Raw genomic sequence first — 21700 nt, 5'->3', positions numbered from 1 at the left:
CTGAATATATTATAGCACCCACATGTGAAAAGATATTCAAAGAACATTTATTTAAGAAAGCTATTAGGACACTATTAACTGCCAGTAGCAGAAACCCAGTTAAAAGATGCTGGGATTGGTGGAGGTAGGGAACTAGCTTATAGAACTGAAGAAATCAAGAGTAGCTTCAAGTTGGATTCAGGAGCTAAAATATCATCATAAATTTGTCTTTCTCCAGCTTTCAACGCAGTTTCACCCTGTGTTGCCTTCATTTTCAGTTAGAGTCTCCCCATGGTGCCACCAGGAGCTCCAAGCTTACATCTTACCATCTTAGTAGCCCCAATGGAAAACATGCCCCTTTCCTTCCATTCCAACAGAAAGTTTTAGGCTTAAGTTTCATTGGCTGGATGGGGTCCTGTCTCTACCTCTGTACCCAGACCTGGAGCCAATGCAATGAATAAGGTAAATCTCACCTCACCCACATGGACAAAGAGTAGGGAAGTTTGGATCCCAAAGAAGAATCAAGATGTTATTACCAAGAGAAGGGGGATTGATGATGGGAAGGTAAAAATAAGATGTTTACCATAAGCACTTACCGAATGGCAGACAACCTATTATGTGCTCTCCTAGAACCCCATTAACATCTCCGAGCCTCAAGTGTCAGAGCTCAGGGCAAAGATGGGCCATAAAGGAGTCCAGGAATATTAAACATACAAGTATCTCTAGACGTGTGTAATGTAATGAAGTCTACACAGTGTGGGAATCCAGCTTAGTGTCTCATCCCAACTTACATTTGGCATGAATGGGAAGCTAAGTAAAGGAGGAAGGACTCCATACCACTAGACATTATTAAGTTAAATACACATGGCAAAAAATTTTAATAAGAGGATGGAAAGTCCATATGGTAAGGAGGAAAGAGAAGGAGAAAAAAGGCAGTTTAAAACAAAGCAAAAAAAAAAAAAAAGACTGGAAATTTTAGAAAAGATGGGACAAATGTAGAACACAAAATCACATAGAAGAAATTAGTCAAAATATATCAGTAATCACAAGACATGTAAATGGAATAACCTGGGCCAATTAAAACAATGGAGATTGTCAGACTTGATTTTTTTTAAACCCAAACAAATATTTTTACAAGAGATAGACTTAAGGAAACAAAAAAGTTGAAAGTATAAGGAAGGAAAATAAGATACACTAGGCAAATACTAACCAAAAGAAATCTGGGTAGCTATATTAATAGCAGACAAAGTGAACTGTAAGCAAAAAGTATTACTAAAGATAAAGAGTGTCACCATCTTTTGAAAAAAGATTCAATTCACTAGAAGGATAAGAATTCTAAACTTGTATGTACCAAATAAACCAGCTTCAAAAAGTAAAACTGACAAAGTAATATTGACAAAATTACAAAGAGAAATTAATCATTAACATCATAAGCAAACAATATTAAGACTAAAAGGGAGATATTATTATAGATTTTGCAGAGATTAAGAAAGATGATAAGAACATTGTGGTCGATTTTATGCCCAAAACAAGGGAAAATTCAGATGCAATGCACGAATTCCTAGCAACAGAACTTGCCAAAACTGACTTGGGAAGAAGTAGAAAACCCGAATGGTCCTATAACCATTAAAAAATAAAGAAAGTGGACTTCCCTGGTGGCGCAGTGGTTGAGAATCTGCCTGCTAATGCAGGGGACACGGGTTCGAGCCCTGGTCTGGGAGGATCCCACATGCCGCGGAGCAACTGGGCCCGTGAGCCACAATTGCTGAGCCTGCGCGTCTGGAGCCTGTGCTCCGCAACAAGAAGGGCCACGATAGTGAGAGGCCCGCGCACTGCGATGAAGAGTGGCCCCCGCTTGCCGCAGCTAGGGAAAGCCCTCGCACAGAAACGAAGACCCAACACAGCCATAAATAAATAAATAAATAAATAAATTTAAAAAAAAAATGAGAAGGAGAAAAGATTGTTTAAAAAATAAAAAAAAAAATAAAAAATAAAGAAAGTGAATGAAACACCAGTAGTACTTGGTTTTGCCAAGGATTTCTACCAAACACTCAAGGAACAGATTGTTCCAGTCCTGCTCAAACTCTTCAGAGGAGAGTAAAAGGGAAACTCTCCTGTTTATTTGATGAGGCCAGTAGAGTATAGATTCGAAAACAAGTATGAGAAGGGAGAAGATAAAAATGAGAAACAACCCAGATGTCCACCAGCAGGTGAATGGATAAATAAATTGGAGTATCTTCCCATGATGGAATACTTTATGACTGTGAAAATGAACACATTCACACATTGACAGAGTTTAATCTTAAAAGTATAATGTTAAACAACAACTAAAAAAAGGAAGCTACAGAAAAAAATCCTAAAACATGGTTCCATTTATATAAAAGTAAAATGCTGGCAGAACAACACAGTATATTATTCAGGGGTACATACATATTTGCTGAAACAAGTCAGGGGCTGGTAAATTCTGTTTCTTAACCTGAGAGGTGGTTACACTTGTATTCATTTTAATATTCTTTAATATTTTAAGCCACACATATGTGTTTTTTATGTAGCCTCTTTGATGTATTTCATATAAAAATATTTAATGACACAATCTCCATGTAGCAAAAGGATATGTCTGAGTAGAGGAGTTATTTGAGATGTTTATTTTCTTCTTTTTGTTAGTCTCTATGTTCTGAATTTTTTACTATGAACATGTGATACTTCCATAATAATATTATTTTAAATGATTTTACAGCCTTTTAGAAGAAGGGAGGTAATTTCCTAGCCTCGAGCTAGCTTGTCTTTGATAATTTCACTAATCTACGTGAAAGTCACTTTATCACACTTCAGGCTCCATCTGGAATGTTAATCCAAGGGTAGATACCTGCCTACTTGATCAAATATGTACACTGCTGGCGCGGAGAAGAACCGGAGCCTCTGAAGTGCAGGGGTGTGACCTGGAGGTCCAGGTGAGGGCAGGTGTTCTGGGGACGGTGGGGCTGGCCAAACCCACGAGAGAGCTTGGGCCATGCAAGGCCTCCAGCACTGGCTAAGCCAGAACACACCATGCACTGAAGGAAGCTTGGGTGTTGGCTGTGGGTGCTGGCTGTGTCGTTGTTCACAAAGCCTTTACAAAGGCAGGCATCCAAATCTACACCTCCCCTCTGATGGTCTCTAAGGGGAAGCATGATGCTTTTCTCTCTCTCCATGCGGAAGGGAGTGAGTTCGATTCCTCTGGCGGCCAGAATACCTTAACAGATGATGGCTAGAGCTGAGGCCAGGCACGAGTTTCATGGGACATCCGGAGGACCCACAGTGAGTCTCAGGACCAAGCGAGGGCTAGCTTCCAGCCTGAAACTGGACGAAGAAAACTACTGCTCCAGCCTAGGCAGGGAAACAAGAAACTAGGTGGCATCCATTGCCTTAGACAGAGCTAAAGCCAGATTTTGTCCTGCCCTGAAGCTGCAGAGACCCCAGGCAGAGTGTCTAGGGACACCAAGCAATGCTTTGCTTCTCTTGCATTGGGGCCAAGCGTGAGCCAGGATGGGCCAGGACTTGCAAGGACACTTCTCAAACCACACTCGCTTGCAAATCCCCTTCCCTGTGCAGCCCACAGTCCTCTCCCAGCTGCATTATATTCACTTAAATCTCTACACCACCTGGCTGTTTTCACTGAAATATATTTATAAGACTTTATATCATCACCATAAATGGAAATGCAGTATCGCTTGTGGAAAACAGAAAGTACTTGTGATCATAGAAACAATGACACAGAACAATGCCACCCAAGTTTGGCCAGATCCCATTGCCTGATTAAAGCTCTGAGCCTGTCCCCACTCCAGGTTATAAAGGGACACCTGCGTGTTGAGTGCTAAAAACACAGACCCTACACACTGAGGCTTTTTCTCTTGACCTCAGAAGGCTTGAAATAAAAACGATGAAGGAATTCTTACTCACTGAAAGTATCAGAAGGAAAAAGCAGGTCAGCTGTCTACATCTTAGCAGGCAACAGGGCAAAGGAATTTTGTATAACCAGATACGGGGGAAGTCTTCATCCTTCTGAAAATGTATGTCAAATACTTTGTTAAAAACTTTCCTCCCAAGTGTTTGGCTAACTTACCTTCAGTGACCTTCAATCAGCTTGACTCAATGGACACAACTGAGGGCCTACTATGCGCCGGCAGCCACTTAGTAGGGGTTTGAAAGGCAAGCGCCTTGCCTTCAGGGACCACACATTCTAATGGAGAGACAGACGCATTCACAACTGATTTTAATGCAAGGGTGAATAAATCTTTGTGTCTTCTTCTCCCAGCCTTCCCCCAACTCATGCAAAACATGATGTAGGTGTTCAGGCATCATTTTATTCAGACACAGAAATAGCAAACATTCATTGGGCTCCTACCATGAGCCAGGCAATGTGTGGGATACTTTCAAACATATTTTATAACACTTAATCCTTTCAAGAATTGGAAAGGTGGTTATTTTTACCTCCACTTAAGGTTCAGAGAGGTTAAGTAACTTGACCAAGGGTACACAGCATGTTAGAAGCTGATTTAGGGTTTGAAAGCAAGTCTCCTGAATGCTCCCCATTGTGGGTTGAGGGAACAAGTCCCTGTTGCACGTGGGAGGCGTGGGAGGTTCCCCGCCCCATACCACCCCACCCTTCCCAGCTCCCGGCTTAGAAGAAGCAAAGGCCAGAGGCTAGGTCTGGCCCTACTGGCCTTGCTCGGTGGTCACCTCAGCCCTAACCTATGCTTGTGTCTCCCCAGGAAGCCAGCAATGTCCTGCACCCTGTGCTCCAGCAATCTTCTGAGCTGCTGCAAGAGCCTGTGGGCGCTTAGATTCCTCCAGAGACACGTGGGAGGCCCCTTGGAGGAGCAGCCGGGAAAGCCACTGTCTGAGGAGCTGCTAAGGACACTGGCCCAGGAATCGGTGAGGATGCTGCCCTCCGAGGCTGTCTAGACCCAGCCCCAAAACGCTGAAGATCCTGCTTCTGGTCACCAAAATTTGACTCCTGGAGCCACTAAGGACCCAGCAGCACCCCCAAACCACCGAGGACACACCCTAGCCTGAGTCTGGGGACTCCCAGGGCACATGGTGGGTTCTGGGGTCCTCTGGCCTCGGATGGAGCAGACTGCTCTGCGCTCAGACTCCCCTGGGTCTGGGTCTGCTGAATCCCATGGGTTCAGAGCTCACGTTGGTGCTGGCCCTGAGTCACGGGCAGAGACGGTGGGACTTTCGGGGATGTGCACACAGGTGCGTACACGGAGGTGTATGTGCAGACACACGCCTGCCCTCTGAGCACAGCAGAGGGTTGTTGGCATGAAGCATTGGCCTCTCACTCCCTCGTGGGTTCTGCGGGATGAAGGGAGGGAAGGGAAGGGAAAGGAAGGACGTTAGCCTTTAATGAACACCTACTGTGTGCCGAGTACACATGAGCTCATGCCGCATGAGCTCACGTCATCCTCGTTACATGTGGCAGGGATGGTCGACCTGTCTTTACAGGAATGGAGACTGAGGCTCAGAGAAGTAAGGGGCCACTCAGCTAGAAAGTGTGCCTGGCACATAGGAGGCACTTGAGAATAGTTGTTAAAGGAAGGAAGGAAGAAACAGACGAATAGACAAATGAGAGGATGGGTAGAAGCTCTTGACACAACACTACACTGCCTCTCAAGAGAGGCCACGATATTTCCTTGACTCAGCCGACCCTCCTGCTAGCAAGGCTCAGACCCGGAGCCTGGGGGGTCCCTTCATGCTGCAGTTCTGACCCTCTCTGGTGCTTTCCATCAACAAGGAGGGGCATGGAGCAGACTTGCTGGGGAAAGTGTGCGGGGCCACAGGGAGGGACAGGGAGAGGTGGGGTGGTGAGGACATGACAGGCGGGGGTGAGGAAGTTGGCCCCGCTGCACTCTCTGCTGGATGTGGGACCGTGGGCGTAGCGGCGGACACCTTGGAGTAGCTCTTTACTCCTCTGCCCCAGGGGCTACGCTCCCCTTTCCTATTTTCAGGGTTGTTGAAGAGGCCCAAGGAGGTGGAGCCCCAGAGAGAAAAGGGTGTTCCTGGGCTCTCCTCGCTGACCGCTGCCCCTCCCTGAGCCCACTCTTCCCTTGGTTCCAAGAACCCCTGTTGTGGTCCTCCCCATCCACCCATACCTTTTCAGTCCCTCTTTCAGCCCACCGTTCTCTCCCGAGCCACCACATGTGCTGTTCCCCAAGGCTCAGTCCTGAGTCTTCTCCTCTCACTGCGATTTCTCGCCCTCTGTGGCCTCGTCTCCACCCTCTGAAGGTACCAGGAGACTTATCTCTAAGGAGATTACTCACACATGTGTACCTGGAGCCCAGGCTCCTTCTGGGAGCCTTTGACCGGCTTTCAACCTCACCCTGAGCATGTCCACAACTGCACCTTGACCATCTCCCTGCACCTGCTCCTCTCCCAGGGTCCCCCTTCTCGGACAGAAGCCCTGCCATTGTCTTCAAAAGTCAATCTTGGCATCAACTTTCTCCTGGCTCCGCATGGTCCATCCTCTTGTATCCTAGCTCCCACTTGTATCCACCGTTTACCTGGTTCTCTCCACCTGCCTTGTCATCACTCAGTCCCACTGCCATCCCCTCCATCAGGACAATTGAAACAGCTTCCCATATTCCCCACTGGCCTCCCCCCAGCCCACCCTCCACCCCACAGCCACACTGGGCTGTGCAAAATGCAAACCCATACAGAAAACCATCTTTCCCACAGCCCTCAGGCCCCGCGTGGTGGGCTCCGACGTGCCTTCCAGCCTCCTCTTGCCCCACACTCCCTTCCATCTCTTCATCCCAACCCTACCGGCCTTCTCCTTTGGGTGTATTTATCTCACTGCTCCTTCCAGCTACTAGGCCGCACACAGAGCTGCTTTCATGACTTGAAAAGCTCCTCTTGCCCTTTCAGCCACAGGATCTCAGCCAAAACATCACTTCTTGAGGGAGTCTTCTTTGACCCTCCCTATTGGGTCAGTCCTCCCACCCATACCCCCAGAACTGTCCTTGGAAGCCATGGGCATGGTTGTCATTTACAGTCATCTGTGTGGTTCCCTGACCCCTGTCCGTCTCCCCTACTCAGGAGGTCATGAGTCCTGCCTGTTTCTGTTGACCATTGTATGCCTAGCCCTTAGAAGACTGTTTGGCCTATATAGTAGGAGCTTTAAGCAGTTTATCTGCCAATACACCTGAAGGCACGATTTGCCCCAGTGGCCCCCAGAGATGCTCAGTCTCTTGGCTGGATTCCTTCTGGAAACCCCAGAATCCCCTTCTTGGAAATTTCCCCAGGAGTCTGAGACAGGTGAATCTCTAAGTCATGGCCAAGTAGATAGAGCATAAGACTGGTCTGGCTGATCACAGACTCAGCTGGTCAGGGCTGAGGTCAAGGTGCTCACATGCCACTTGCCACTGCAGGTCTGTCTCTAGCTGCCCCTGCCCTCCTGGGGGCCTCCTGGAGCCCCTGCTGGCTGCAGAAGTGAGGCGCATGCTCCCTAGAGGAGAACCATCTGTGGTGGGCCCCCAAATCCTTGTTTTGTGTTACCATCGTGTTCCAATAAAGCTATCAAAACAGATGCTGCCTTGCGGTTTTATTTTTTAACTTCCTGGTGAGGAAATACTTCCCAAACTTCATCATATGGTGTGTCTTGATTTAGAAAAAGAATTATCATAAAATGTTGGGGTAAAGGCCAACTGGGAAATTGCCTTAAAAGGTAAAAGAGTTTTCAGGTAATTAGGTCTCATCTTGAAATGCCCTGTTAGAAATGAGGGACGGGCTGATTATAAACATCAGATCTTCTTCCTGCTCACCTAGTGAGCCAGGTACATGGTAGGCACTCAGTAAGTGTTTGTGGAATGGAATATTTCAGAAATTGTCCGATGCAGAGATGCTTTTGGTAGGTGGGAGAAAAAGACATCTTTAAAATGGAAAACTTGTCAATCGGGGAAGTCTTCCACAGTCACGAGTAGGTGGGTGAAGTGTAAGTAAAAAACCAGGTCAAGGAAAAAATTCATCGATTCTGTGCAAGGAATGATTCCCAAAGGCACCCATGAAAAGGTTTGGAAAATGGAGGGAGTTGACCAGTGTCAAGTTCACCATTTGATAACTGCAGTGTCGGTAGTGAGCAGTGTCCCCTGGGGTGGAAGGAGGAGGCTGTAGGAGGCTGTGAAATCTTGAACTTCGGGCCTTGCAGAAGGAGGCACCAAGACACACCATGATGAATTTCCATAGGAGGCAGAGAAGCGATCGTGAGTCATCACAATCAAAGCTTACAGGAGCTGATCTGCCAGAAATGGATTTTGATATATTTCAGGGCAGAGAAGACAAAGCGTGTTAAGAGGTCCTTGGGGAAGATGAAAGTAGTAGACCGATGGAGTCATTAGATGATGTCAAGCAGTTCTATGTAGGTGGTATAAAAAGGATGGGGTAGTGTCCCCTGAATGATCACTGTGTGTGCAGTGAATATCGGGGCACCCAGCCAGGGCTGGAAGCCTGGGAACCACAATTTCCAGAATCCTGTTCCAACAGGTTCAGCTTCCAGCAGTGGGAAGCAGAGGAGAAGCAAAACCATTGTTGCCAAGTAGGCCAAGGGGGGAGGGACAGGAGGAGGGGAAGTAGGCCCAGGTGGGTACAAGGGGCTACCGCAGGAGTCTTGGAGTAGAGAAGTTCTAGAGGGAGCTGCACTAGGGAACGTTGTCTCATCCTGTGAGTAATGGGAAGGCTTTGAAAGGCCATCATCAAGAGGGGACTAAAATGATGAGGTCTGTACTATAAAAAGATCTTTCAGAGTCCAGTCTGGGGAAATCCACTGAGGGGGCAGCGGGTAGAGGCGGAGTGAGTGCAGGCAGCTCCATTGCAGGGGTGGGTTGACAGCTGCATCTTATTAGGATCTACCCCAGACCCTACAGCAGACTTCAGGCTACAGGCTGGGAACCCAAAGGAATCAGACCCTCCATGCCCTCCAGAGAGACAGGCATTATCAGGGAATGAGAGAAGGAATGGGACATGGGGGCCAGTGCTGGGGTCGCTCGGGGTGGAAAGTGTGGGAGTTGTGTGTGTGTGGCTTGTGGAAGGATGTGGACCAAAGCAGCATGAACTTCTAAGAGGAAACATTCCTGGTGCACATCGGGCTGTGTTTAAACGCAGGGTAGAAGTGTGGCAGGTGGTAGGAATGCTCGGAGCCAGGATGGAGGGAATCCACTTGGCATCTCATCTCAGCTAAACCGCTGACAGTCAACACTTGGCTGATCAGACGCCATCTGGAGCTTTGGGGGAGAGTTTATCGTCTTCATTGTCCATTTTAAGGGGCTCTTTCCAGGTCACTCAAGCAAGGAATGACAGTCTAGGACACACTTCTCCCACCCCAATTCCCAAATCCCACCAGAATTCCAAACATTCCAGTGATAATTCAGGAGCCCTCAATGGTCACCAACAGCCCACAGGGTGACTGGGAAAAGGCCCCTTTCGCCTTGCCAGCAGCCCTACGGGGCTCATAATTTTGTGATTTTGGAGGCCATTGAGCCGTGACCCCAACCTCCCCATTCGGGGTCACGCAGAACAACATGCTTCTCACACCCTGAGATGCCACCGTGTGAGTCAGAGCACCGGCCTGGCTGGACCTCGGTCCTCACTCCCTGGGGCTTTGCGAAGGCTCTCATGTGCCCGGTGGGTCTGGCAGGATTCCCAAGGAAATAGAGCCCCAGAGGGACATGCCCTCTGGGCTGTGCTATTCCCGGATAAACCTGTCCTTCACTTTCAACTGACAATTACCAGCCCTTTCACGCATCTAGACGTTACGTCAGCCCCTCCACAGGCACTGGTCCAGTTTTTCCACTGGGCACAGGCAGAGGTTAACATCCCCACCACCTGGGGCCTGAACAGGGACAGGGCCCACCCCAAGTTAAAAATCCAAGTGACGTGGTTTCCAGCCCAGACCTACTTGTCTCCAAAGTCCAGACATTTTTTTAATCATTCATATTATGAAATTAATTTGTAAGGATTAAGCAATAATCAGACACAGCCTCTTTTCAAAATTGTGACACTACAGAGAAAGCCAGAGTTCCTTGGACCACCCCTGCCCATCCTTTTCCTCTAGTGATTTCCAAGGCAACCACTGCTAACAAGTTTGCTGTATGGTGTTTGGTTCAGTTTTGCTTGGTTTTCAACATAAAAGTTATACTGCACCTCAGGAACTGAACTCAATAATCTGTCTTCAAGGTTCAACCATATTAGCACATAAAGGGCTCCTTCCTTATTTTGTCCCATGGTATCGGTACCCACAGTTCATTTAGCTGTTTCCCCTAGCCGTGGACATCTGAATCGCTTCTGATTTCTAGCTATTTAAATAATAATATGCTTTTCCATTATAGGTTATTACAAGATATTGAATACAGCTCTCTGTGCTATACAATAGATCCTTGTTGTTTATCGATTTTATATATGGTAGTTTGTATCTGTTAATCCCAAACTCCTAATTTATCCCTTGCCTGACCCTTTCCTGTTTGGTAACCCATAAATTTGTTTTCTATGTCTGTGAGTGGTGTTTCTGTTTTGTAAGTAAGTTCATTTGAATCACTTTGCTGTACACCTGAAGCTAACACAACATTGTAAATCAACTATACTTCAATTTAAAAAATAATAATATGCTGACCATCTAAAACAATGTTTCCTTGTGTACACCTGCAAGTGGGTTCTGTTGTTATTGGGGGTGGTGCGTGTGTGTGTCCGTCTGTCTGTGCACGTGTGTTTAGCATACCTACAAGTGTAACTGTGGATAAGGAGCATATGGGTTGCTGAATAGCCCTCCAGAGAGGCACAGCTCGTTCAAGCTCCCACCAATAACACTAGGCGGGGCCTGGCTCCCCAAAGTCCCACCATCCACTTGTGCCTTTTCTACCATGCCCTCTGGCTTCTTTCATCTCTGAGAAATTAGAATATTCCTCCTAGAGATGCCCTACCTCCAGTCAGTGCAGGCAAGTCATTTAGGTAGAAGAAATTTTCAGAGACCCCCTTGGGTTTGCCCCAGGTTTCCCATGAGCTCTACCAAGCCTTGCCTTCTGCCTTGGGGTCTCTTTAGCGGAGGGCAGCCTTGACGAAGCCACACCACTGGAGAGAGGTTGTATCAGTTCACAAGAGCCGCAGTAGTGCTGCGTAACAAACATCCACAAACACTCTCAGCATATGACAGTAACATTTATATAACTCATGAAGCTGTAGGCTGGCTAACAAGGATGGGCTCTGCTGGGGTTGTTCATCTTTGCTCCATAAATCTCTCTTCTTCTCTTGGGACCAGCAGGCCAACCCAGGCATGTTCTTCTCACAAAAATGGCAGGGACACAGAGAGCAAGCCCAAGAACACAAGTGCATTTCAGACTCCTGAGCATCTTGCCTGCAAACATACCATTAACCAAAGTAAGTCTCATAGACAAGTCAAGGACGGAGTGAGTATATCTACCCCTCCCACGGAATTGAGGTGGAGTGAGGGATGAATGTTACTGGATGACCATCTAATGCACTACAGTGGCAGAGTCTGGGTGGGAACTGAAGTCTGCCTGACTCCAAATCTCGACATCCTCAGGATGGAGGAGACCTGGGTCTCTCAAGTGATTGGAAATTCCCTGGGGCTACCTAAATCTCCTACTCCTCAATATTACATTTGCTTCCAGCCTCCTACATACCTTATGCTCGTTCTTTACCCTGGCCTACAGCAAGATCTTTAAGACTCAAATCTGGGCCTTGGTATTGCCTGGCTGAAAACCCTTCAGTGCTCCACCACCACCATTTCTACTGCTCCCTCAAACTATCATCACTTGAGCAGGGCATTCAGGGCCACACCACGGTCTGGCTCTGCCTAGTGGTCCAGGCTCAACTCGTACCTCTCTCCCTATGCTCCACCCTCCCCATCCAGCCCAAGGCCTTAGCCTCTTGCACAGTCTCACTCTATGACTATGTCCCCTGCAGAGTTCCCTTCCCAACCTGAAGAATTTCCCTTAGCCATACTTCAAATTTCAGCTTCGGCATCACCTCCATTTCAAAACTATCCCTGCCCCGTCTTAGAATAGCTTATCACTTTCTTCCTGGTGCACGTCTCTGTCACAGGACACATCTCACTCATCCCAGGGGTTCCCAGACTCGGATGCCCAGAGGGGCCACCTAAGTTCACTGGCGTAAGACAACAGAAAAGGGCACACTGGTGGTTTTTGACCAACATTCCTGCAGTTGGTCTATGCCCCTGCCATACTAATTATATATATTCTGAGTAACACCCCAGCTGAAAGGGGCTGCAGCAACTCCGTGCACAGTGATGTTACTTTTTGGGGATGTGGGGCCTGAATCTATTTTTTAAGAGAAGCCATAAATCTGGATTTCTATTAGTAATTTTCAATGAATTAACATTTATAAAGATCTCAGAAAAGTGCTGGGCACATAATAAATATCGCAGAAGTGTTAGAATAAATGAATGAATAGATAGATTGATAGATAATAGAAAGATAGATAAATAAGATAGAGAGACAGATGATAGATAGATAGATAGATAGATAGATAGATAGATAGATAGATAGATAGATAGATAGGCATATCTATCTTTGAAATAGATCTTAGAGAGATCTTTGAAAAGATGGCAAAAATTTTTAAAAACACTGTACAGGCAAAACCAAGACTTTTCACAGGCCACATTTGACCAGAAGGCCCAGTACTTGGCCTCAGATACAGGAGAAGTGCCCTGTTTCTCTGCAGGAAACCTTGGAGGAAAGAGCAGGGATATGGCATGTAGCTTCCCACTCAGAGCAGACATCACTGAGGATGTCTCCATCAACCACACTCCCAGCCCTTCCTGCTTCCCTTCTCCCTCTGGGTGAGGTGGTGAGGGTGGGGAGAGAGCAGAGGAGAAAAATCATGGAGAGAACGTGAATTGCTTCTGTCTTGAAAAACGTTTCTCTGCAGTGCTTGAGAGATCCAAAGAGCCTCCTGGTCCGCCAAAAGGGTCTTCGATGTGCTCTCTCCTCCTATCTCCATGACCAGCAGCCTGGATCAGGCCTAGCTGTGCTTTCTTGGGTTCCAACTAGCTTTGCAGTCTCACTTCTCTCCTCCTCTAATATGTCCGGCCACCTTGTTGCACCCACAAAGGGTGAGTAGATCATGGTCTCAGTCTGGCTTTGAAATCTGGTTGTGTGAACCAGTTACTTTACCTCCTTGCACACCAGCGTTGCTGGAGATCATGCTTGCAAGGTGCTTAGAAAAATGCAATAAAAGAACTTAGATATTAATACATGCTCAATAAACGTCAACCATTGTTACCGCTAAAAGGCAAATCATTCTCGGCACTCTTGTGCTTAAGCACCTGTGTGGCTTTCATAACCTGTGGATACAGACCAGGCTACTTGGCTTGGCATTCACAACACTGCCTGATCTAGCCATGCTGTCCCTTGGTGCTCCCATCTGGACGTAGGTTCCAGCCATGAGATGTACACACCCTACCTTGAATGGCTGTGCATTCTTGCTTTGTCAGTTCTGAGTCTTCCAAGTGCTGAGACCTGGCAAGCCACCCCTTCCCCAAAGTTGGGGAAATCCCCCACCACCCTTGGAGCTCAGTCCAGGATGTGAGACCAAGTCAGGGCTTCCCTGGGTACCCAATATCTCATAGAGATTTAGGGATGAAGATCATTCTGAGTTTACTTCAAGCCCTTCTCCCTGGGATCCAGTGTGCATCTGATCTAGTGGGCTGAGCCAGACAGGACAATGAGAGTGACAGATGCAGTCCTTTCTGACCCTCATTTCCTCATCCATGAAATGGTGGTGCTGCATACATTTTCCTTTATGCTATTTCTAACCTAAATGGCCTTTTTAAGAGAAGGCCCCTTTATTGTTAACTGAGTCCCCTTTTTTCTGTTTAGCATCTGGATGAATCTGAAAACACATTTATTTGGGAGAAGAATTTGGAGTTCCTGAGGCACAGTCTGGGGTGGCAGATGGTGAGGAGGAGGGATGGGAAAAGAGGAAAGAGACAAGAGCCACCAAGATGGGAATCATGCACATTCCCAAAATGGCACTTCAAGGAAAAGGGAATGCCTAGTGTTCATGTTATTTTTGGGAGCATTAATGTGATGTAAACCCTTCTCCACATCTCCTCCTCCAAAAAGATCTCCAGAAGAGTCCACTGTCCTTGTGCATATTTCGTATGAGTGGCTTTTGGGGGGAATCTGGGAAGGGAGTGGAGTTTCACACCTGGGTCCATGTAGAACATAACAGAAGGGACCCTAGAGGAGGTAGGTACCCAGAGACAGAGGAGACTGTAAGAATCTGAGAGCCTGAGCCCTTTGGGAAGTCACCAGAGTCTTGGGGATGACTGTGGACTTCTTAGAGGGTGGTGAATGAGTGGGATCAAACCAACCTTGTCCAGATCTCAAGGGATCGGGAGGCCTCAGATGTCATTTTGGTTACACAGTGTTCATAAAATCTACCTTGTAGGTTTAAGAGATATGATGAAAAAAACCATTGATGAATACACTGAGACAATGATCTGAAGTGGATTTTTTCATGGTTACACCCTCCAAAAAATGGCTGCCTCATAATGCTAGACACAACATGATGAAATTTCTAATTTGAAGAGCAGGTCTCACAAGCATAAAATGCTAAAGCACCAGGTGGATCTAAGCAGGTGTTTCAAATGGTCTGAAAAAGTTTAGACTCATATTACACGTGGGAAGAGGAGATGAGAGGGTCCTCTTAGTCCTTGGAGCCTGTCTCCACTGAAACAGGTCACTAAAGACAGTCTCAGCCCAAGCTGAACTATGGTTTGAGCCAGGCAGGCAGGGTAGGGAGCTCTGAAACACCATGGAAATAAGCCTCAAATATGTTCACTCTGATATCCAGACCATTCTTTTCTCTTAGATGGCAAAATGTGCATTGACCCCTACACTTGCAACAAAGTAAATGTCACCCTCTTTTGGAATTAAAAAAAAAATCTCTTGCTGTGCTGATCCTTCTCTGGGTTTTCAATTTTTTAAAATGAGATATAATTCACATACTATAAAATCCACCCTTTTAAAATATACAATTCAGTCCTTTTTAGTATATTCACAAAGTTGTGCAACCATCACCACTGTCTAATTCCAGAACATTTTCATCAGCCCAAAAGAAATCCCATGCCCACTGGCAGTCACTCCCCCAGTTCTGACAACCACTCATCTCCTTTCTGTTCTCTATGGATTCGCCTATTTTGGACATTTTGCAGTATACGCGTGCAGTTGGAGAGCACTTGGTGCCCACAGTGATATCTGCTGAAATTTAGAAGTTCAGTCATTTCTGCTGCTTACCAATAAAAATCACACTACTTACCAATAAAAAAAAAATGTATTACCTAAAATTAAAACTCTTTGCTCTACCTCCCACTAAGTTATTTGATTTAGATACTCCCCAAAGGAACCTGAGGAAGGAACCATGATCAAAAAAAAAAGGAAATGTTTAGCTGAATACTTTCAGAACTGACTCTGCTGGGATGATGAACAGGAAGGAGTAAATGACTTTCTTTCTGTATGTAGTGTTTACTAACAGAAAAATCAGTTTTCCCCTGACCCATCTGCATAAACGTGGAACAGAGATTGAAAGGCATAGATTTGAAGGGGTGCCAAACTATTGACCTGCCTGGGTACCCCCTCATCTAGGTCCAGCCCTGACCGTGGCAAAGACTTGCTCAGGAAACCCCTTTTCTACTGTTAAGAAAATTCATTCAAAACTTGGGAATAAAGCTAAAGGGTGACAACATGTCCTTTGAATGTCATATGGGAGTGTACATAGCAGGCCTGACCGAGATTACTTGATTCTCTAGGGGAACATCCCTTTGTTTGATTTACTGTTTACTGTTGATTAGGGACCAGACTCTGCAAAGTTACATAACTTGTTTAAGAGTGCGAAGTTGCAAATAATTTTCTTTTGGACCAGGAGAAATGCAAAGGATTTCTGTACAGTAGAAAAGACAAGGCCAAAGGCTATGGTTATTGTTCTGAGGGACACCAGCCAGTTTTGCGTCTGATTTAGCAATTTCAAGATTCTTCTTTTCCGGATATATAGCTGCTTCTCAGATACTTCTTTGAGCTGGTTCTACCTTCCTTCTTGTTCCCTCATTAATGGGTTAAATTAATCTGTCACATGTTGACTATACGTTTGTATGTCATGTTTTTAATCTTTCAAAAATTATACTTTAACAAAATGTCAGGTTTCTAACCACAGCCAGTGAGAATTAATGCTGCTGAAGTGTCATTCTATCCACTGGACACCCTGAGCACAAGCACTTCCAAGATGTACAAAGATATTTGGGACCTGAAAAAAATTCAGAGCCTCCAAAATATGAAAAGAAAAATGTAAATTAAAGAATCGATAAATGCTTAGTTAAATATCTACAAAATACAATATTTTAAATGTCTGCATAAAGTATAGCTTATCATCATAGATCACCTCAACTCATGATTATATAGAAATTATTTTTAATATGGGATATTCTCCGTGGTCACAACTTCTGTTGTCGGGAATCCCTCAAGACAAAAGAGGAAGGCATATTCTGCGTGCCGGTTTCACCAACTGTAAAATGGAAATAAAAATAGCTATGTACTTGGAGACAATCTCTTAGAGGGACAGCTGGTCCCACCTGCCTTACTTCTAAGATGAGATTGATTCTAGGCTACAGAAACCCAGGTCCTCATGCCAAACCCACCTGGGATTCCCCAGGATCTGGTGGGAGAGGGTGGGCACAATTTATGCCCTCCTGTGACTTCCTACATCTCCAGGCCACTATGTCATCTCTCTCTGTCAGTTGCCATGCTTCAGGGCCTCTGGGTTAGGCTGGGGTCATGATGCACGTCAGCTGTCCGTCCTGGCAACAAAACCCACCTCCCCCTCTGCATAACCCACCAAACTTCATGGGAAAGCATTCCAATAGGAGGCTCCTTCTACTACCTGGTGACAACAGCCAGCCAACTGATTTGGTTTCATAGAATCTTTGCTGCAGGCCGTGAGGACCTGGCACTAAGAAATACTAAGAATATTCTGGTTTTGAGCTGTCTTCTGGGTAATCCATTCACCACTGGTAACCATGGTAACCCTTAGGGGCAAAGAAGAGGTCTCAACAGGGATTTCATGTCCTCACGTCCACAAGGTCAGGTCATCAACTAATTTTTTTAAAGATCCTCATTTCATTGTTTGATAATCTAGAAGTATCGATTTTGATCTGCCATGGACAGAAAGTAACATTATAAAATAGCATCACCATCTGTTTCAAGCACAAGAACCACACCAAAATCACTCTTAACAGCCATGGAGTGGAGGTTAAGGCTCCCATTCTCACTGTTCTGAAATTGTGGTCTGGCCCACCATATCACTGTTGACAAAGCCAAATTCTATTTTGACCCAAGATAGGAGGAGAAAGCAAATACGCAAGCCCTGGGTTTCAAGGTTTTTACTAAGAAGAACCCCACTCCTCTCTCAGCCTCAAAACCTTAAGATCTGAATTCCTGCTCCAGTTCAAGTCCTAAGGAAACTTTGGGGCTTGTCACTTACTCATTTGTACCTCAGTTTCCCCATCTGTAAAATGGGAGTGGCCATTAGTGTAAGGATCAGGTCATGATTGAATAAGACAATGTCTACACAGTACCCAGCACCTATTTGGTACCTAGTAAATATTTGCTTTATAAGTCCCACAATTTTAAAGTAAATAACTATTTCACATGTCACCAACTGAAGGTAGTAAAGGTTTCTAGGTTTAAAATAATTCTGTAGTTTGATGAGTGATGAAGATATACTGACCTGGGAGACTTACTCCACATCTTGTCAACATATGAAGATGTTTTCAGACCCCATCTTAAATGACTCTATTAGTGCTGAATTCAACTGCAGTTCACCAGCTGGCATAATATTACTGCTTGCAGAATATGTTTAAATATAAACATTGATTAGTTTTGATTTTGCAGTCTTATTTTTATATTCTGGAATAATATGAGGCAGAAGCTACACGGGGGAGGGTGACGAACAAGTGAGAAGGGCAGGAAGCGCTGAGCTGAAGGTTATAAACTGCAGCAACTGCCGTAGGAGCACTCATGGAGTTGTTTAAATATTTAACCAACGCTGAAATAGAATGTGACTTGCAAAGAATTGGAAAGGATTGAAATCCTTTATTTGGCAAGATCAGATCAATCCTCCTCCTTGCAACCAGTGGTCTCCAAAAACAAAAGTGACATGCTATTAGGAGAAAATGTAAATGTTGCACTTTTGCACATTGCTGAGTTAAGGCTGCTGGGTTTGCTCCTGCTAAACTTGTTCTTCCGTCTATTTAGTCTATTTCTTGCCCTGGCAGGCAGCTATCAATCATGGCTGCCCAAACCTGTGAGCATCCCCTCCCTTTTTTTGTAGTATCCTCTGTTGTGAATTTCTCCTGCCCAATGGAGAATGCAAACATCTGCCTTTGCCTCGGATGCAGACATGTGACTTAGAATTTCCCAATCAAAGGCAGTAAGAGCCTTTGATTTAAAAAGAAGCTCTGTCGGGAATAAAGACACAGACCTACTAGAGAATGGACTTGAGGATACGGGGAGGGGGAAGGGTAAGCTGGGACGAAGTGAGAGAGTGGCATGGACATATATACACTACCAAATGTAAAATAGATAGCTAGTGGGAAGCAGCCGCATAGCACAGGGAGATCAGCTCGGGGCTTTGTGACCACCTAGAGGGGTGGGTTAGGGAGGGAGGGAGGGAGACGCAAGAGGGAAGAGATATGGGGACATATGTATAACTGATTCACTTTGTTATAAAGCAGAAACTAACACACCATTGTAAAGCAATTATACTCTAATAAAGATGTTAAAATAAATAAATAAAATAAAATAAAATAAATAAAAAGAAGCTCTGTGCAAAAAGTGGTGGGTTCAGGCAGCAGTGCATCAAGCTGGTGGGCGGGACGCAGTCACAGCTCCAGCCAGCCAGTTCTGCCACAAATCTGTGAGCTTTCTAATAACCCCTCTGCTGATAAATCCTTTCCTGCCTAATACCCAGCTCCCGGCATGTAATAGGTACTCAGTGAATTCTCACTGAATGAGGGTCTGTCGAACCAAAACCTCTGCTGGGCACAGCTTTTCAAGAACCCGCATGCATGCTTGGGGAGAAGGACTGGATCTGCTTCGAGTTATGTCTTCCCTGGTTCACTGAGAAGGCAGGGGCTGTGCCCTTCAAATCCTTGGTTGCCTGGGCCTGGCAAGAGCTTGGCACAGAGTGGATCCCGATGAATATTGAATCAGGGAGGAGGGAGCAGATGTGTGGCACCAGCTCTGACCCTGGGTTGGTATTTTTTCATGACCTCTATCCTCCCTTTCATTCCTGTCTCTCTGGGGTGGCTTTTGCTCAGGTGTATCCCTGGGGGTACCTCACCCATCTGAGAAGGTTGGAATGAGGGTCTCTCCCAAGATCACCCATGGATGCCAAGCAAGAGGGCCCCCACTGTGGTTCCTGTGCTTTGGAAAATCCTTCTTTGGCCCTCCAGCTGCACCTCCCGGGGTCATGGGTCTGTCGGGCCAAGAGGATGTGCTCACAGGAACCCGCTCCTCCCTTGTAAAGCACACTTGGAGGAATTAGATCCCTGGATTTCCTCAGCCACATGGTGCTAAAGCCCAGTTCTAGGTCCTGTGCAGCCCTTGTGCCAGATCTAATCTCGAGAGGGCAGACTATGCACTATATGCATGGCTGGGCCCCGGGGGGCTATTTGCAGGGGGAGATGTAGGGGGTTTTAACCCTTGAGTATGTTGCAAGACCTGGGATATAGGGGATGGAGCCAAGGTGGAAGAGAGGAGGGGTGGCCTCATGCCAATGTCTCTCCCACCATGTTCTGGTAAAGATCTCCAAGGAGTCTAAAGATTCTAGATTTGAACCTGACCTTCCAGGTAGTTTTTAAAGTATACTTTGTCAAGGTCAAAAGATAGAACGTATGTAATTTTAATAGTTTGTCTGTGTACTGGTTACCTATTGCTGTATAACAAATTACCCCCAAACTTAGCAACTTAAAACAGCACACATTTGTTCTCTCACAGTGTCTAGCATCAGGAATCTGGGACCTGCTAAGTTGACTTTTCTGCTTCACAGTCTCAGGAGGCTGCAACTAAGGTGTGTCGGCCCAGGGGCTACGGTCTCATCTGAAGGTCTGACTAGGTTCATTCGGTGGTTGTGGGTAGCATTCTGTTCCTCACAGACCTTGGATCAGTTCCTTGCCACGTGGGCCTCCCCCACATGGCAGCTGACTTCATCGAAGCATGCAAGCCACAGGCAAGAAAGAGAGTCTGCTAGCAAGCCATGAAACCATCATGGATAGTTTTGTAAACTATTATGGAAGTGGCACCCATCACCTTTGTCATAGTCTGTTGGTTAGAAGCAAGGCACTAAGCCAGAGTGTTCTCCTGCACTCAAGGGGAGAACACAAAGCACCCCCTTGCCATGCCCAAAATGTCCCACCCCAGGGGCTCCAGCAGAACCCAAAAGCCCTGGGCTGAGTGTGTATGGCTCCCGCCACAGAGCCCAGGGCTCCCAGAGCACCACCCTGTACCCTGGACAGATAAGCAAAGCCCAATTCAGAGGGAGCTTCCATGAAGGGCAGAAATTACCACCTCCAGTTCCAATTACCAGCTGAGCTAATTGCAAAAGTAATTGCAATTGAAGGATCTAATTACCAGGCTGGGCCAGAGAAGCACTTCCTCCCCACCTTTGGGGAGATTCCTGCTGCCTCTTGGGGGCTACAGACACCGTGGAAATCCCATTCCTGGAGAAACGGGATTTCTGGCCTGTGTCCCAGAGACCAGATGGCCAGGGATAGGCCACCCCCAGATAAGGCTCCGCAGCCAAGAGTGGCCTCTCCCCATGGGTTTCTGCCCCAGCCCTGGGCTCTTAAGCCACTTGACCTACTCCTGTGCTACACACAAGCACCAAATATGAGCAGAGGGTTCTCTGTGCTGGCATCTGGGTCTTGGCCCTCTCCCTTGCCCTTCCCTCCCCGTGGGTCTGTACCCTAGGCACAGTCAGCCCTGGGGCTCTGTCTCCCCTGTCTGGCCTAGAGTCTGTTCCCAGCCTGGCTCCTCTTGGAATACCCCTCCTGCTTGTGTGCAGTTCCCGGCCTCTGGCTTCCACAATCCACCTGCAGGACCCATTCTTGGCACTTCCTGCCAGCAGCACCCAGGCCTGCAGAGCACATCCCACCCGGGAAGCCCAGCCTGGCCCGGCCCTGGGTGAGCCCAGCATAGGGCACAGTGCAGGAGCTCACAGATCACTGTGGAGAGGATGAAGGTCAATGAAGAGAGGCCACAGAGGTGGCCTTCTCCCCTACCTGAGAGCAGCTCCAGCTGCCTGCTGCTCTACATTAGGCCCCCTCCAACTACCCCTCCACACCCCCAAAATAGCCACCCTCGGGCCTAGCCATGCACATACCATCGGTATGGTCCACCCTTGGGAGGCTGGAGCTGGGGCAAGGCCTGCACAGATCCTGGAATCAGGTCCCAGGTCCCCAGGATGCGATCTGGAAGAGGGGTTGGCAGTGGGCTCCAGGTGGCACATCCTCCAGGGCCCATGGACTCCTCGCCCATGGGGAGCAGCCCAGCTGGAGGGCCAGGACAGGGTCTTTCAAAGCATGGGGACCACGGCAGGGGTTCCTCTTGCCTGGGTCTGGGGGTTGCACTGGGAGAGCTCCTTGTTCTGCAGAAAACTT

General features: G+C 46.8%; 1 protein-coding gene across 4 annotated transcripts in view; it reads left to right on the top strand.

Annotated features, from left to right (window-relative positions):
- HRH2 (histamine receptor H2) overlaps window positions 1-9027 on the top strand; it is a 49231-nt gene extending 40204 nt beyond the window's left edge. For all 4 annotated transcript variants that reach the window (XM_082454478.1, XM_082454475.1, XM_082454477.1 and 1 more), the window contains one exon: window positions 4731-9027. In XM_082454478.1, the coding sequence (XP_082310604.1) occupies window positions 4731-4923 (193 nt within the window). In that variant the 3' untranslated portion in view covers window positions 4924-9027. The remainder of the gene's footprint in view (window positions 1-4730) is intronic.
- The last annotated feature ends 12673 nt before the right edge of the window (window positions 9028-21700 follow it).

The sequence above is a fragment of the Balaenoptera physalus genome (genome assembly GCF_965194825.1).
Source record: "Balaenoptera physalus genome assembly, chromosome: 3".
Classification (NCBI taxonomy): domain Eukaryota; kingdom Metazoa; phylum Chordata; class Mammalia; order Artiodactyla; family Balaenopteridae; genus Balaenoptera; species Balaenoptera physalus.
The sequence above is the reverse complement of the archived record's forward strand: the minus strand, read 5'-3'. Positions and strand labels throughout refer to the sequence as shown.